The 19,071-nt window shown below is 37.1% G+C and overlaps 1 protein-coding gene across 6 annotated transcripts in view; it reads left to right on the top strand.

The window, feature by feature from the left end:
- The window catches only part of LOC141903160 (poly(A)-specific ribonuclease PARN-like), a 139,182-nt gene that overhangs the window by 108,343 nt on the left and 11,768 nt on the right, over positions 1-19,071 (top strand). For 4 of the 6 annotated variants that reach the window (XR_012619054.1, XM_074791170.1, XM_074791169.1 and 1 more), the window contains one exon: positions 15,112-15,174. Coding sequence is in view for 3 of the 6 variants with exons in the window: in XM_074791170.1 (XP_074647271.1) it covers positions 15,112-15,174 (63 nt within the window). In the remaining 3 variants the exon portion in view is untranslated. Of the gene's footprint in view, positions 1-2,901; positions 2,979-15,111; positions 15,175-19,071 lie in introns of those variants that run through there. The other 2 variants (XR_012619053.1, XR_012619052.1) reach the window with 2 other exon arrangements.

Below are 19,071 nucleotides of genomic sequence, written 5' to 3'. Positions count from 1 at the left end.
AAAATTGGGTTTTGCATGTATTGTCATATTTCCAGGTCAGTCATAAACGTATTAGGACATTTAATTTTTTTCACTTATAAAAAGCCAATCACTGAGCAAAGGCTCCTCTATGATTGGATAAGCTGTAGAAACCAGCAGGTTTTCACATGAACCCATAGTATTGTGTTAGGGTTTCTGTGAAACGGATTGGGGCCCCCACATGGAATACAATCATATATATTAAACCGGGGTGTTTTGATATCAGATATTAACACCGATAAACGTGGACCTGTTTCAGCTCCCTATTTTTATCAATTGATTTAGATGAGCTGGCAAGAAAATTGCTTTAAATTCCAAGATATTAGTAACTAATGTTTGAAATCCCTTACAAAAAAATCACATATGTGATTCTTTAAAAAACATGTATGATTCACATGTGTTAAAGCAGCACATTATCACACGTATGATACAGCCATGTATGTGAATCACATGTGTGATTTTATCCCATTTTTTTACACATGTGAATCACGTGAATCACACATGAGATTCACATTCAAGCTGTATCAACACGTGTTATTTTCTAAATCACACGTGTGAATTGTCCCATTTTTACACATGTGAATCACACATGTGATACAGCCCTGAATGTGAATCACACATGTCATTTTACACAGTCATGTGTGATTTATAACGCATGTGATCTGCACTCATCCTGATTGTTCGAGCTCCACACGACTGTTTTCACGAAAAAGTATAAATACACATTCATAATGGTCAAAATTTGACCACTTGTTTCTCTGGACATGATGTTTTATCTAAACTTCACAATTTCCTAAAAACCCATTGCCTAAAAGGAGATCCACATAATGGCAAAACGAAATGTAGTTTCAAAATTACCAACCAAATGTAATAACTCACTTGTGTATATGTTAATGGGAATTTTATTTTCAAATATTTACAGATTTACTTCGTCGATTTATACTGTTTGTCCAATCTTCTTTCTTTCTTTCTAATTTCGGCTGCGGTAACCCCCGATCTATACTTCAAAACATTGATCTGGAATGAGACAAATTTATAAAACCTTTTGATATTGCACACAATTCCAAACAATAAATCAATATCCCTAATGTCAATCATCTGGTCACACCTACCATAACAGGACTCTTGACCTCTTTTTCAGTAATCTGTTCCGGCTGAAAGTATTCCATTTTCATTTGTAAGTGATTAATTCATTTGTAGAAAGAATTGGCAAATACTGTTCAATACTGGCTGATCATTCAGTTCAATGTTAAGGAATCATTAGTATAGTATGCAAATGAGCGTCTTTTTCATGACTGGACAGATTGTGATTTAAAAAGAGTTCATGGTGTAATCTAGGCCTACTTGAAAAAGCTAGGCATGGACATGTTGTACTTTGCCATGCATCAAATAAAGTTTGGATGAATTTGATTTAATTGATTCAGTAAACGCCACAGATTTTACCGTTTACAGTAAATTCAATCATCATTGTCGACTATAAATATTTGATGAAACACAATAATACTTGCCTTGGAGCTTAAACTCAAACACCAGACTGTTCGAACTAAGAAATTAACCATGAAAATTGACTAAAAACAGCAAAAACATCCTCGAAATAATGCCTGCATGCTCATTCCCTGTCCTTTGCTAGACGTTGTGAACGGTTCGAATCCCGTAAATACCTGATAATTTTTCAAAGTCTTTTTTGAATATTTATATTTATATTTTTTCAATAGCGAATGCAAAAATATATAATAACCTTATTTTATTAATTTAGTCGAATGAAAATACAAACTAGGAATGGACATTCGCACTAGGTTTTGCACAGTAGGCGCGGCATAAAATCTTAACACGTACGTGTTGAAAATGTTGAAATAATGAGAACAGTTATGGAAATATTCTTATTCCAACATGGACTCTATGACAAAAATGCAGCTGTTCAAAATTTGGAACCAACATTGGAATGGTTCATATCCGAAGTGATCACATGTACAATCACACGTGTTGCAGATTCGAATAATTGATGTTAATCACATGTGTTATTCTATGACATGTGTGATCCCAGCGGTTACACATGTGATCTGTGTTGTTGAGCCAATCACATGTGTGAATCACACATGTATTTCTCAATCACACATGTATTTCAGAATCACACGTGTGATCATGTGTTATTCACACATGTCATGGGCTCCACAACACAGATCATACGTGCGATGGCTGGAATCACATGTGTTTTTTGTGTCTTTCACACCTTTCACTCATGTAATGTGTGTTATTCACACACATAACATATGTGAATTATTTGTAAGGGAGGGCGGCCTGATGTGGGTACAAGTCATACCTCACTTGCCAGTGGTCCAGTATCGTTAACGAACTCGCTTCCACCAGCAAGAAAGTAAAGACAACTTATCACTTTACGATATATATTCTGTGTTTTCGGTTTTCCATTTGACTGGTTCCCAGTGATCCGGCAGCCCACTTCAAAACTTTCAGATATTTCAGAATTTAAAGTGATTTTTAGGCCGCTCTTCTTAATCAGTCAATACAAAAAGTCCACGCTTATCGGTGTCGACACCTGATATTGAAAAAAACCTTGATTAAATATATATGGTGGTACCCCAGAATGGGGCCCCATATGTGGGCCCCAATTCGCTACCCCATGTTTCACAGAAACCCATTGTTTTACTTCCGAGTTTTATTTGATATTTGAAATTCTACTTCAAGATCGATTTCTAGGAAATCTTTAGTTGATTTGATGTTAAGTTGATTTAGTTGAATTTATATTTGCACCTCAGAAAATTTATCCTCGACAATTGTGTAAGGAAAAAAATAGCTTTTTCACAAATTGGCGCTAGGCATTGATGGCCTTGAAATACTAATTAGCCATGTGCTTTATATTTAAAGGTAGAAACACAACCTTTGATACCGCGCGCTTTAAGAAAATGAAGCCGTCACCTAAACTACCGTATTTTCCGGTGTACAAGTCGACCCGGTGTATAAATGGAGGTCAAATTTTCAGTTTAAAAAGTTGTGCTAGGGCTATAGTCGGTGTATAAGTCGAGTCGCTTCTTCATGTGTTTATATATGTCACATTGAAAACAGTGCCGATGTCATTTTCATAGTAGTTGAGAGTCTTTACCACTGTTTGCATTATTAGATCATTAGGGTTTTCTGTTATTTCACAGAAAACCCTATTGATATCCTCGTGATTATTATTATTATTATTTTCTTCCACACTATTTTTACCAAAAGAACATAGGCTTTGTTACCTTACCGCTGTTTCATATACAATCCATATAATATCGTTCAGCTCACTGAGATCTACAAATAGTCTGCGTGTTTTTTCACGAATCATCGTTACAAAAGCGCTGTCGGGCTGTAAACATCGAAAATTTAGCCCCATTCAATGGGGCGACATGTTTTTCGAGTCGTCATCCCGAAATCAACCCGTAGGCCGACTGTCACTTCGATTATCAATTCAAGTATAAATGAACTAATTTATTGCCGCAGACTTCACATTCAGTCGCGGTCTTCAAACAGTGATTTTAACAATAGCCCATTTTCCTCATCAAATCATATTACCGATACACTGGAAATTTACTACTTTAGATTTTAAAAGCACTGTCGAGCCGTAAACATCGACGAATCGACGTGTGTTACTACATCGACGTTCCGGGGATGAGCTGCGAGTTTCTCCACATCATGAGAATCAAATCGAGTACAAATTAATTTATTACTACCAGTGATTTGGCTGCGGGTTTCAAGGAGTTAGTTTAACAATACCTATTTTTCTTTACCGAATTAGTCGTGTATTTACTAAGATTAATCTTTAGTGTACCGGGGAATCGTAGGCCTAAATTAAACAGGCCGAAGAGATATGGCGGAGAAAAGCTGTTATGTCGACGAGGTATCAAAATAAAAGAATATATTACTTTATTCGGCCGCGGGCTCCAACCATTTATTAATACTCTATATTTCCTACAGTACATACCGATCATTGTCAAATGCACAAGGTATTTACTAAATACAAGTATATAACACACTCCTATCCGTATGCTGGACTCACACTTGACATTCGGAGTAAGCGTTCGCTGTGGAGGAAAGGAGATCGTTCGCTGTGTCGCTTGAAGTGTTTATCGAGTTTTACGCGACCTTAAGGCTTTAGTATGGTGGCTGATAAGATAAAGAAAACACGAATATGCAAATGAGGGCGACATTACGACAAAACGACAAAACTAAAATAACGCGAGAAAACAATGATTTTGATTTTGTCGCCCGCGACAATTCATTATTTTGGTTTTGTCACACGCGACAATTCAATATTTTGTTTTTATCGCCCGCGACAATTCATTATTTTGGTTTTATCGCTTGCGACAATTCATTATTTTGGTCTTGTCGCCCGCAAAAATTCAATATTTTGGTTTTATCGCCCACGACAATTCACTACTTTGGTTTTATCGCCAGCGACAATTCATTATTTTGGTTTTGTAGCCCGCGACAATTCTTCTTTTGTGTTTTGTCGCCCGCGACAATTCATTATTTTGGTTTTATATTTTGTTTTTGTCGCCCGCGACAATTTTTTTTTTTGGTTTTGTCGCCCGCGACAATTCAATATTTTGGTTTTATCGCCTGCAACAATTCAATATTTTGGTTTTATCGCCTGCGACAATTCAATATTTTGGTTTTGTCGCCCGAGACAATTCATTATTTTGGTTTTATCGCCGGCGACAATTCATTATTCTGGTTTTATCGCCCACGACAATTCATTATTTTGGTTTTGTTGCCCGCGACAATTCACCATTTTGGTTTTATCGCCCGCGACAATTCATTATTTTGGTTTTACCGTCTGCGACAATTCATTATTTTGGTTTTGTCGCCCGACAATTCTTTTTTTGGTTTTGTCGCCCGCGACAATTCATTAGTTTGGTTTTATCTCCAGCGACAATTCATTATTTTGGTTTTGTCGCCCACGACAATTCTTCTTTTTGGTTTTGTCGCCCGCGACAATTCATTATTTTGGTTTTATCGTCCGCGACAATTCATTATTTTGGTTTTATCGCCCGCGACAATTCATTATTTTGGTTTTGTCGCCCCGACAATTCTTTTTTTGGTTTTGTCGCCCGCGACAATTCATTAGTTTGGTTTTGTCGCCCGCGACAATTCATTATTTTGGTTTTATATTTTGTTTTAGTCGCCTGCGACAATTTTTTTTGGTGGTTTTGTCGCCCGCGACAATTCAATATTTTGGTTTTGTCGCCTGCGACAATTCATTATATTGGTTTAATCGCCCGCGACAATTCAATATTTTGTTTTTATCGCCCGCGATGATTCATTATTTTGGTTTTATCGCCCGCGACAATTCATTATTTTGGTTTTATCGCTCGCGACAATTCATAGTTTGGTTTTATCGCCCGCGACAATTCATAAGTTTGGTTTTGTCGCCCGCGACAATTCAATATTTTGGTTTTATCACCCGCGACAATTCAATATTTTTGTTTAATCGCCCGTGACAATTCACAGTTTGGTTTTATCGCCGCCGACAATTCATTAGTTTGGTTTTGTCACCCGTGACAATTCAATATTTTGGTTTTATCACCCGCGACAATTCATTAGTTTGGTTTTATCGCCCGCGACAATTCATTACTTTGGTTTTATCTCCAGCGACAATTCATTATTTTGGTTTTGTCGCCCCGACAATTCTTTTTTTGGTTTTGTCGCCCGCGACAATTCAATATTTTGGTTTTATCGCCCCCGACAATTCATTAGTTTGGTTTTGTCGCCCGCGACAATTCAATATTTTGGTTTTATCGCCCGTGATAATTCATTATTTTGTGTTTGTCGCCCGCGACAATTCATTATTTTGGTTTTATCGCCCGCAACAATTCATTATTTTGGTTTTGTCGCCCGCGACAATTCATTATTTTGGTCTTATCGCACGTGACAACTAAATATTATGTTTTTGGCGCCCGAGACAATTCAATATTTTGGTTTTATCGCCCGCGACAATTCATAGTTTGGTTTTATCGCCCGCGACAATTCATTAGTTTGGTTTTGTCGCTCGCGACAATTCAATATTTTGGATTTATCACCCACGACAATTCAATATTTTTGTTTTATCGCCCGCGACAATTCATAGTTTGGTTTTATCGCCCCCGACAATTCATTAGTTTGGTTTTGTCGCCCGCGACAATTCAATATTTTGTGTTTGTCGCCCGCGACAATTCATTATTTTGGTTTTATTTTTTTTTTTGTCGCCCGTGACAATTCAATATTTTGGTTTTGTCGCCCGCGACAAATCACTATTTTGGTCTTATCGCACGTGACAACTAAATATTATGTTTTTGTCGCCCGAGACAATTCATTATTTTGGTTTTATCGCCCGCGACAATTCATAGTTTGTTTTTGTCGTCCGCGACAATTCATTATTTTGGTTTTATCGTCCGCAACAATTCATTATTTTGGTTTTGTCGCCCGCGACAATTCATTATTTTGGTCTTATCGCACGTGACAACTAAATATTATGTTTTTGTCGCCCGAGACAATTCATTATTTTGGTTTTATCGCCCGCGACAATTCATAGTTTGGTTTTATCGCCCGCGACAATTCATTAGTTTGGTTTTGTCGCCCGCGACAATTCAATATTTTGGTTTTATCACCCGCGACAATTCAATATTTTTGTTTTATCGCCCGCGACAATTCATAGTTTGGTTTTATCGCCCCTGACAATTCATTAGTTTGGTTTTGTCGCCCGCGACAATTCAATATTTTGGTTTTATCGCCCGTGATAATTCATTATTTTGTGTTTGTCGCCCGCGACAATTCATTATTTTGGTTTTATCGCCCGCAACAATTCATTATTTTGGTTTTGTCGCCCGCGACAATTCATTATTTTGGTCTTATCACACGTGACAACTAAATATTATGTTTTTGGCGCCCGAGACAATTCAATATCTTGGTTTTATCGCCCGCGACAATTCATAGTTTGGTTTTATCGCCTGCGACAATTCATTAGTTTGGTTTTGTCGCTCGCGACAATTCAATATTTTGGTTTTATCACCCGGGACAATTCAATATTTTTGTTCGCGACAATTCATAGTTTGGTTTTATCGCCCCCGACAATTCATTAGTTTGGTTTTGTCGCCCGCGACAATTCAATATTTTGGTTTTATCGCCCGTGATAATTCATTATTTTGTGTTTGTCGCCCGCGACAATTCATTATTTTGGTTTTATTTTTTTTTTTGTCGCCCGCGACAATTCAATATTTTGGTTTTGTCGCCCGCGACAAATCACTATTTTGGTTTTTTCGCCCGCGACAATTCAATATTTTGGTTTTATCGCCCGCGATAATTTTGTCCCACGAGACAATTCATTATTTTGGTTTTATCGCCCGCAACAATTCATTATTTTGGTTTTGTCGCCCGCGACAATTCATTATTTTGGTTTTGTCGCCCGCGACAATTCATTATTTTGGTTTTATCGCACGTGACAATTAAATATTATGTTTTTGTCGCCCGAGACAATTCATTATTTTGGTTTTATCGCCCGCGACAATTCATAGTTTGGTTTTATCGCCCGCGACAATTCATTAGTTTGGTTTTGTCGCCCGCGACAATTCAATATTTTGGTTTTATCACCCGGGACAATTCAATATTTTTGTTTTATCGCCCGCGACAATTCATAGTTTGGTTTTATCGCCCCCGACAATTCATTAGTTTGGTTTTGTCGCCCGTGACAATTCAATATTTTGGTTTTATCACCCGCGACAATTCATTAGTTTGGTTTTGTCGCCCACGACAATTCTTTTTCAGTCCACTTGGGACTTTAGTCCCAGCGGGCTATTGCGTTCACTTTTCGTCCGTCCGTCCGTCCATAGACAGAATCCATTATTTCGGGAAGTTTTCGTGGGAAATTTTGAAGACGCTTTGATCAATTACCTTGATCTTTCGTTTATATTTGAATCTACCAAAGGCCCATCAGCATAAGAAAATTGGGTCGATCTGACTCAAGATGGCCGTCCTATGGCCTTTTTAGTGCCCAAAAATGTCAATTTTGGCCAGAATTCTAGGTCCTGTAGTTTCCTACTGGTTTGCCATTTCTCATTGCTATTGCTGATGGCTATTCTTTAGAGAGGGATGTTTTATACCTGGGACAGGTATTTTGATCAGCCAATTATGACGCAATTGGCGGCCATCTTGGTGTCATCAGTACTCATTCGTAGGTGGGAAAAAGTTTTTCCACATTAAATTGATACCTAAGCATATTGTGTTACTATATTCAATTGGAAAGTTGTAGCCCATAACGTGTTCTATGATTTTGGTGAGTTTCAAGGTCATTGGTTTTTGAATGTGGCCATCAGGGGGCGTTGAAATATACAATAACTTAGTATCGCTATATTATATTTGTACCAAGGCATATTTTGTTACCATGATCAATTGCAAAGTTGTAGTTCATGACATCGTCTATGATTGTGGTGAGTTTTTAAGGACATTAGTTATTCCATATAGTCACCAGGGTGCGTTGAATAGTAGAAAAGCTTAGTTTTTCCTTATTAGATTGGTACCTAGGCATAGTTTGTTACCATGATCCATTGTTAAGTTGTTGTTCATGACATCGTCTATGATTGTGGTGAGTTTTTAAGGACATTAGTTATTCCATATAGTCACCAGGGGGCGCTGAATAGTAGAATGGCTTAGTATTTCCTTATTAGATTGGTAACTAGGCATATTTTGTTACTATGATCAATTGCAAAATTGTATTTCATGACATGTACTACGATTGTGGTGAGTTTTAAGGTCATTGGGTTTTGCATATGGTCACCAGAGGGCATTGAATAGTAGAGTAACTTAGTATTTCCATATTAAATTGGTAACGAGGCATATTTTGTTATCACAATCAATTACAAAATCATAGCTGCTCACATGTTCTATGATTGTGGTGGGTTTCAAGGTCATTGGTTTTTGTATATGGTCACTAGAGGGCGTTATGTATTGAAATTGTTAGATAGTTGAGCATTTGAAACCACTTCCCAAGTGAGCATGGTGTCCCTGGACCCCTAGTTTGGTTTTGTCGCCCGCGACAATTCATTATTTTGGTTTTGTCGCACGCAACAATTCATTATTTTGTTTTTGCCGTCCGCGACAATTCATTATTTTGGTTTTATCGCCCGCGACGATTCAATATTTTGGTTTTAACGCCCGCGACGATTCAATATTTTGGTTTTAACGCCCGCGACAATTCATTATTGTGGTTTTATCGCCCGCGACAATTCATTATTTTGGTTTTATCGCCCGCGACAATTCATTATTTTTGTTTTGTCACCCGTGACAATTCAATATTTTGGTTTTGTCACCCGCGACAATTCATAATTTTGGTTTTGTCGCCCGTGGTTTTGTCGGAACATTAAGTTTTTTGGTCGAACAGTGTGTTAAGGTCGTTTTGGAAATTTACTCGGTCTGGTATATTTTGGATTACTGTATATGTCATTTGTCAGGACATTAAACAGAAGACGACTTAGGATACTACCTTGCGTGACTCCACTAGTTAGACCGTCTCATTCCAAGATGAGGCGTTCCGTTGATTTCGGTTACAAGTTTCCGTTCAGAGATAACTGCTGAGCCATTTGGGCGACCTATCATTGATACTGTTTCCTAATAGCCTGTTTAGTAATGGCTGATGTTGAGCCTTATCAAATGCTTTGTTGAAATCCACCGTTGAACAGGATTCTAAGACTGCAGAAAACCCGTTATTGCTGCTTTGCAGCTATATTTGGGATCTATTGTTTCTAATATTAAATTACTGGATTAGTGCTCATTATTTGTATCCACGTGTTGAATGTATAGTGTATATACGTTGAATGCCGCGCGCCTGTAGTCTAGTATTAGACTGACTGTGTATTGATTATTGGCATGCTGCCACAGGATCGCGGCTTATATAAACACTGTACAATGAATATACTTGGTTTTCTTTCACTTTTAATTTTTAACATTAGTAAATTTTGAAACATTTCCAAACTATAAGAAACTATTTTTATCAACATCCTAAATTCTAATTGGTATATGAGTGTAGCCTAACATAAATTGATATTCCATTTTAAACATCGTCAATTTAAAACGATATCGCAAGTGTAGCCGGTGTATAAGTCGACCTACGTTTTTTGGACATGACTTTTGGTCTCAAAAACTCGACTTATACACCGGAAAATACGGTAGTGATATTTACATTTCAACTGAGATCAAATCCTGTACTCAGTAGTAGTATTTATTCAATTCCAGTAAAAAAACACCAGAAGTGCTAAAGTAGGCTGTGGCATGGTGGAGAAACAGATCATAGCAGGCTTAAGTCAGCTGCTCTGAATTTCCAGTAACTATGAGGGAATAGCTGGATATTATTTCCCATAATTTGTATGGCTGCATTGCAGGGGTCAGATTCATGTGAAAAATGTGAAAATATAGAAATCCATATGAAAAAATTGGGATTTTGTCTTCGAGGCAAAGTAGCTGCAGCTATTACTATACTAAATTGAAAAAATGTGCAAAACATGTGTCTGACATCTCAAAACAAATGAACAAATTCGACCACATTTTTTAACCATTGAGTACATGCATGATTCACAGATGTTCATTTGCTCATAGGAAGAAAAACAACAATGCACTAATAAATAAAACATTTTCATTCACGGCAATCGCAAATTCTCGTAATTACAAACATGTCATTGGATGCTACCGCTCAGCATTTATCACTAACCCTAAACAACCCTGCACATGCACAAAATATGACAAGAGAAATCCCACAACGTTTCAGTCAAAGATGAAATTTAGTACGTCTGATGATGGCTAATAGTATTAAGCCGAAACGTTGCTACAAAAAATATATACTCCCCTATTCAAGAATTTTTCATCTTTGACTGAATGATTGTGGGATTTCTCACGTCATCCATCTTACGCGGATAGTGCGTATCTTCTCGACTCGTGCATAAAAAATATACTTTCTAGACCAAAAGCCTGTTTTAAAAAACTGCCATTTTATTTTTGGAAGTGTGCTATGACATATCAGGACCCGCTGGATGAAATCTATGCTCTGCGGTAGGGAATTGAACCCGATGGCATCAACATGTGCCAAAGTATAAAACCCTGCCACATAAGCCTTTGTTGGCCGGTATATGCGCAGCTAAAATGATGTCATTAATTGCAAATTAGAAATGTTTTATTCTAGCTTGGGTTTTTGGTTTACCTTTGCTAGTGATATTGGAATTGGCATTCAGCCAATTATGGTCAATGGTCAATTTTTTAAAAATTCTATGGAAAACTGTTTTTGGCGGGAAAATTCTTAGCTTTTATTCTTATCAAAATTGCAATCTTATTGTGATTGGCTGTTTTTGGGTTATATGGAAAATTCTAGGAATTCCGGCACTACTGACATAACTAAGGAAAATAACTAAAGAACATTTCATTGGACTAGGTACCTTATACGTGCGAATTCCAAATGCTCAGCTTGTGAGAATATAATTATTTCACATACATATATCCGCCATCGGTCTGGCCGATCGATAATCATTCGTATGCTTAATACACTACGCTCAATGTCAGTAGCCTGTAATTTCACTACTAATGGGCGAATTGAACGGATTAAGCAAAAATATAATTCGTAATTGGTTTTTCTTTATGGTGCGCAGTTTTTGAGAAATTTACCAAAAAGTTTCAAAAATTTGATTTATTTGAGCACGTTTTTTTATGCAGCTTCTTTAACTGTCCAAAATAACACATGTGAAAATTCAATGCTATTTGCGTCGGAAGAACTTTATATCGCCAAGATCCAACTCTTTGTTCGGTAGTTATGGGCTTTCAAAGACGAGTTTTAATATCCCGTGCATAAGGTAAGAATGCATCAAGATATCTGACGAAACTGTGGTTTCAAAATGCAGAAATTTACTTCCATGTTCACCACACGGCTGATTTACTGATAGCATGGATTTTTTAAGGATGAGTCTGATATATACATGACTGGAAATACTTGTTTTATCGTCATCAATTGAAGCATTAGCGATCTGTTTTGGAGCCTGATTATTAGTATTAGTCTGTTAACTGCGGCACAGCGATGAGCGTTCGGGCGTAACGGTGTATGTTGCGCGTTACAACGATTTTTCTGAGTGAAGATGTAAGCTACATACAGAAATCCTATCGTGAAATTATTAAAAATCATGTCAGTCTATAAACTTTGTTTCGTCAGTAACCGGCACTGGCCTCAAATTTGAAGGACTTTGGAGCTTCTGTCCTGATTGGTCCCTATGATAATGTAAAACCTGGGATGAAACCCAGGCTCTCACCAAGTTTGTACGGTATCTTATTGGATCACTCATAGTTTTAGTTGTTTTTATTTACGTCATTCAAGGGATGTACCGGTAGTTAAATTATGAACATTTGTTCAGACAAAAGGCCCATATCGATTTTTTTCGAAGATTTCATTTTTGTTAAAAAAGTCAGTTATCATTTAAAGTTCACACTGACCAAAATTGAGTCCTTTTTAGCGGGACTTTAATCCCAGCGGGCTATTGCGTTCACTTTTCGTCCGTCGTCCGTAGACGGAATCCAGTTATTTTGGGAAGTTTTGAAGATGCTTCAATTTAATGTCCTGATATGTGAGTTACTCATGTATCTACCCTAGACACATCTTCAGCCCAAAAACTGGCCCTGTTAGATTCAAAATGGTCGACTGGCAGCCATTGTTGTTCTCCAAAATCAGCAATTTTTACACATATTTCAAGTTTTCGAGAGAAATTTTGAAGACGCCTCGGTCCATTATCTTGATCTTTCGTAGGTATTTGTATCCTCCGAGGGCCCAGCAGCACAAGAAAAATTGGGTCGATCGGACTCAAGATGGCCTTCCTGTTAATGCCCAAAAATGTCAATTTTGGTCAGAATTCTGAGTCCTGTAGCTTCTTACTGGTTTGCCATTTTTCATTGAAATTTGTGGTGGCTATTCTATGGAAACGGATCTTCGATACCTGAGACAGGTATTTTTGATCCGCCAATTATCACGCAATTGGCGGATATTTGAGTTACTCATGTATCTACCCTAGACACATCTTCAGCCCAAAAACTGGCCCTGTCAGAATCAAGATGGCAGACTGGCAGCACTTTTTACACATTTTTGAACTTTTTGAGGGAAATTTTGAAGACGTTGTGATCAATTACCTTGATCTTTGGTATGTATTTGAATCCCCTAAGGGCCCATCAGCAGAAGACAAATTGGGTGGATTGGACTCTAGATGGCTGTCTTATGACCTCTTTAGTACCCAAAAATGTCAATTTTGGTCCGGATTTTGAGTCTGTAACTTCCTACTGGTTTGCTATTTTCCATTGCAATTTGTGATGGGTATTCTTTGAAAAGGGATGTTTTATACCTGAGATAGGTATTTTTAATCAGCCAATTATGACGCAATAGGTGGCCATCTTGGTGTCATCAGTACTCATTCGTAGGTGGGAAAAAGTTTTTCCACATTATATTGATACCTAAGCATATTTTGTTTCAACAATCAATTGGAAGGTTGTAGCTGATAACGTGTACTATGATTTTGGTGAGTTTCAAGGTCATTGGTTTTTGTATATGGCCACCAGGGGGTGTTGAATAATACAATAACTTAGTATTTATATATTATATTTGTACCTATGAATATTTTGTTACCAATAAATTGCAAAGTTGTAGCTCATGACATTGTCTATGATTGTGGTGAGTGTTAAGGACAGTAGTTATTCTATATGGTTACCAGGGGGCGTTGAAATGTAGAATAACTTAGTTTATCCTTATTAGGCATATTTTGCTACCATGATCAATTGCAAAGTTGACGACTTTCAAGTTGGTGACTTTCAAGGTCATTGGGTTTTGCAGATGGTCACCAGGGGGCGTCGAATAGTAGAATAAGTTAGTATTTCCATATTAAATTGGTACCTAGGCATATTTTGTTACCAATGATCAATTGCTAAGTTGTAGTTCATGACATTCTATGATTGTAGTGAGTTTCAAGGTCATTTGTTTGTGTATATGGCCACCAGGGGGCGTTGAATATTGAAATTGTACCACTTCCCAAGTAGGTATGTTGTCCCTGGACCCCTAGTTATTTTCATAATAAAAAGAAGGTATTAACTGGCTGGCAGCATTTTATTTTTACAATTTTTACCGTTGATTTATCTGACCCGGCCGGGGAATGAGAAACTAGGTATCATTTTTTTGGCCTTATTGCAGAATTTATGGTTGATTCCTCAATTTTTGAATCCCAAAGAATAATTTTGGAATTACACAGTAGGATGACATTTGAATACCCGGTATTAAAATTTTCCAATCAACGTGGCAGGTGTTCCAGTCTACATGCGTTTCATAAACGAATGTCCTCTTTTAAAGTTTCTTTCTAGCTGTATTTGTCATGATAATATAATTGTCAAATCCTGTGCTCAGTCATGCATGACTTATTTTTGCGTTTCAACATTCAATCCCTGAACAAACATCCACGTCACCTACAATCCGCCTCAAAGAAATGTATTCTTATGATAGTTAAAGAATGATTAATCATGAAGCTATGGTAATACATTTATTGAGACATCCTGTATGTGAAAAGCAACCAAATTTCTGTGTTAATTAGACATTTGATCTTGTTCTTGCTCTACAATCTATAGTTTTAATGATTTTCATATGACTTGGTATGTTTATCAAAGGCATGATATGGATAAACCACAGGGTTTTTGATGCGCATATGTTATCCAAGATGTCCTACAAACAGTAGCGTTGGAAGTGCAGCCATGAAAGCTGCAGCAATAATTCACTGAGTGACGTTCTTTTTTTTCATTGAATATCCTATTATGGAGAAATTGCAGTAAATTCACTGCTGCAATATGTAAACTTGTAAAATTGTAACTTGTAAAAATTTGGCTGCATTGATAAGCAAATTGCTTCCAACGGTCCTGCCGCAGTCATATTGAAACCCATTTTGTTAGATGAAACTTAGTGTTAAGAATATGTACCGTGTTACAATTTTGCATTCTCTACATGACTCACTCTCTGGCTTAGGGGTATTCCCTACGTTTGTACCATACACATGTATGTGATTTGCTGTATATTTTTAGGTGATTCTCCTGTAGGTAAAAGAGCCAGGGTATCCATGAAAACCAGTCATCCTACTGTATTGGGTGAGTAATCAACTTATTTATTTTCAAATGAATAAAATAGATGAATAGAATAGAATAAATGGACCCTGGACCCCTCGTTTACATTACCTTAAAGAGGCTTGACAGCACCATCCCTTAAGGTATCACCTAATTTCACCTGATTTTGAATGAACCAATCGCAATACTAACTTGAAAGTTTATTGATGCCTTGAAAACAACTAACACATTGCTTAATACTGTTGACATAAAAAAGGTGATATAGAATATAGCCTCAACGCAGCAATAACGTGTTGCCTTAAATGCTGCACTGGGAAGCGTACAAAGATTTAATCCAAATAATTCTCATCAGTTAATAGATAACTTACGGCTATTTCGAACTACTGGTCAACACATATCCTAGATATATGGATCCATAAGGGCTACCACCTAAAAAGTACTAATTTTAGTCAAAATTCATTTGAAGATGTCGAAGATATTGTCCTAGTTGCATGAACTAATCATAGGGCCGTTTTTTAATAACTTGGATGACAGATATGATTGGCTTGTAATGATTGCGGCGACAGGAACAGAAATAAAAATTTAAAAAATGTTTTCTCAAAACATTGAATTTATTACTAATTTAGTGATCAGGGGCGGGATTTAAAAAAAAATAAAACTTCCCCTATTTTGGAGGGTGTTATGGGACAATGATACTCTAATATTGTCTATTTATGCCTACACTCATAACTGACACCACCATTTTTGCAAGTCACTATTTACTGAACGAACCCGACAAAAATATACATTAGAATACCCTAGACTGGTTACTGACAGGCAACCAGTCTATAGAACACCCAGCATTCACCGCAATTTTTTTGTGTTTGATTTCAAAAGATTATGTGGCAGTGGAAAGAAATTATGAATGTTCGTTTTTATTTCCATACGTATGCTTAAGAATTAGGGGGCAGCGGAAAAAAAAAAATGAAAATAAATTTTTTTTCTTTATATGCCTAAAATCGGAAATATTTTGCGGCGGATCTGTAATCCAACTATTAATAAAAGAGGGCCTTATCATTGGCATATTGCATGTATGTTTATGTACTGATACCAGGTTTTGTGATGCGATTCAGCTTTGAAACCGAACTTAACCACGTATCCTCAATAAATATCATTTTTGATATAAACAGGCATTTATTTCGCCATTCATCAACCATTTTGATATTATCACATCACTGTTGAGGAACTTGATGGATTCTATCAATAACTCAATCTAATTCTGGTGAGCTGAACAAAGTAACAGAAAATGTATTGCTATGTTTATTCGTTTGCAGAAATAAAATGTTTTATTGATATATTTGAGTACATCTATAAGTTGTAGATTGGCAATAAAGATGAGCTATTTATTATCAATACATTATAAATTGAATTGATCCTGGTACCGCTGTTGATACTGGAACTTCCAAATCCATAACAAATAGATAATGATGGACAACAAATTTCTGAGTGTCTCTACAAGTGAAAGTTAATGTAGCCTAATAAACTTACTGAGCAGTCATTCTCAGTTATAGGAATCAAACACAATGCGTGTTCTCTCCACTAGTATTTGCAGAACCTGGTTTACATTGTATGATCAAGCTCAAATTCACATCACTAAGAAATTGTCAGTAAATTTCAAGATTTGTTTGTTACAACAGTTTTAGGATTTCTCTCGGTAACAATTCCAGAGTTTTTATTACGATAAAATCCAACAAGAAAATTAGTTTTAAAAAATTATTTGACGCCTGCGAAAAAAATGTAGAATTTCTGGGATAAGCTAATGTGGAATTGCAAATTTGAAATCGAAGTTTTTAGAAATTTGGGGAATTATGAGATTTGGCGATTGGGTAGATGATACAGGTCTTCGACTCTAGTAGTGGTTTAATCTTTTTTATTGAAAATTCTCAATAATTGATCGCGAACTTGCGACCGACTTCATTTACTTATGCCTCTAAAATGGTCTGCAACTCCATTGCCTCCATGATTGAAGAAAGAGCTTTCCTGATGTCTGCTTCATCATGACTTCGAGCGTATCGTGTGGCCAGCCGGCCCGCGCCCGGGCCACGGGTTTGGCTGTCACTCGATATCCTAGAGTCTTGAGTCTGGGTTGAAATAGACATTGTCATATGAAATAACATGTTTATGTTATTCTGTATGAATTACCCGTGTGTCATGTATGTTGTATTTTCTTATTTTAAAATTTGTATTTATTGAATTTGGGAATTTTATCCCGGAATTTCAATGTAATAAGGATCAATAAAGAATTGAATTGAATTGTCACCTAATACACATGCCATCAGAGGACGCGGAGACGTATATGACAGCTATGCTATTATAAATTGCTAATCTCACGAAACCTGCATACCCCTAATATCGAACATATTTTCTAAAACATTTGAATATTGAAATAATATGTTTACATATTTTCATATTGACCGCTTGTAGCCGCTGATGTAATTCACGCCAGCCCTACATACATCGTAGATAGCTTCATCATTCCACCAGCATCCCCACGTCAGGGTCTGACTTTTATATCAGACTTCCGCATCGTGTATACATCCGCCATTTAACCGAATAATCCGATTTACATATCATTTCGATTTATGCCTGCCGCTTCTGATATAATCATACATCCTTTACTATTACAATACGTCTTCTAATGATATTAAATGCAATATAACATTTCGACGTTCAAATATAGGTCATTGTATAATCACAGGAAGCCATTCTACATCTTTGTCAATAATACTTTGCCAAGTAGCTTGTATGTGTACACATAGACCTGTGACGTTTTGCACATCGATTTACGTCTGTCGTTTGTAAAATGACGCTGAATGGTTAACATTGGTTAGGTTTCATAATGGTAACGTTTTATAAGGCATCAAAAAAGGCCAAGTACACAATTGAACTATCCAATCTAGTCATTGCAAACCTTTCACAATGTTAGGTCCATGACGTTGAATCACTCCGCGCTAGTCGAAACAATCAGATCTTCTGTGGTATGCGAGATTGCAAGAGTATTTTCTCATTATTGACTCCCCTTGTGCATGTCACGTATGGAATTAGCATTATTAGGCCAGCCGTAGGCTGAGCCTATTACTATACAAATGGAGGGAATTTAAATGACATGGTTTCCACACAAAAGGCTCTTTTGCTTGCCATATTCGAACAAATCACGTATTTAAGCGTAATCCATTCTCGGAATCGTAGCGAGCAGAATTTTGAAATAGGGTCTCATAAAAATGTTTTCTGCATTTTTCACGAAAGTTAAATCGGGAAAATTTTAATTTTTATCAGCCAATCAGGAAGTTGTGTCTTCCCTGTGATTGGTTTATCTGAAAATATCAGCAGCTGTTCACGTGAATTATCGCGATTTCATTACTGGCGCTTTTGCGCATGACGTCATGTATCAACACGCGACAATACTTCCGCGTTCGCTACGTGTTCGCTGATTGGCCCATTTACTGGGAAATTCCACAGAAGCCTAATGTGGTTTGTTACAAGCGCTGTGATTGGCCCGACCCGATTCTGGCATGGCTTTAGCTTAGTGGGTTCGAATCCCTTGACGGGTGAAGATGATGGATCCTATCAATATCTATTGAAACAAATAAGTTTCCCGGTTGGGCAGCCGCGGATATCTACAGTACCGGAAGTGTTCCGGTTCGATATTTCGAGGTTTCTTTGAATTTTGGAGTGATATTGAAATCCGGTAAATACCAGTGGTAGATTGTGAAAACCCATTGCATGATATTTGTATTACTTAATCAACGAAAAGCGTCTGGGCACGCCAGGAGTTTTCGTGATTCAAGTAGCGCAATAGCCTACTTCTTCGTGTTCGTCCACCTCAATTTTCACTCCGCCGATCTCTGACACGGCTCTGTCCCCGTCGGCGCTGTGATTGCA

Source organism: Tubulanus polymorphus, chromosome 4, assembly GCF_964204645.1.
Source record: "Tubulanus polymorphus chromosome 4, tnTubPoly1.2, whole genome shotgun sequence".
NCBI classification, from domain to species: Eukaryota; Metazoa; Nemertea; class Palaeonemertea; order Tubulaniformes; family Tubulanidae; genus Tubulanus; species Tubulanus polymorphus.
The sequence above is the reverse complement of the archived record's forward strand: the minus strand, read 5'-3'. Positions and strand labels throughout refer to the sequence as shown.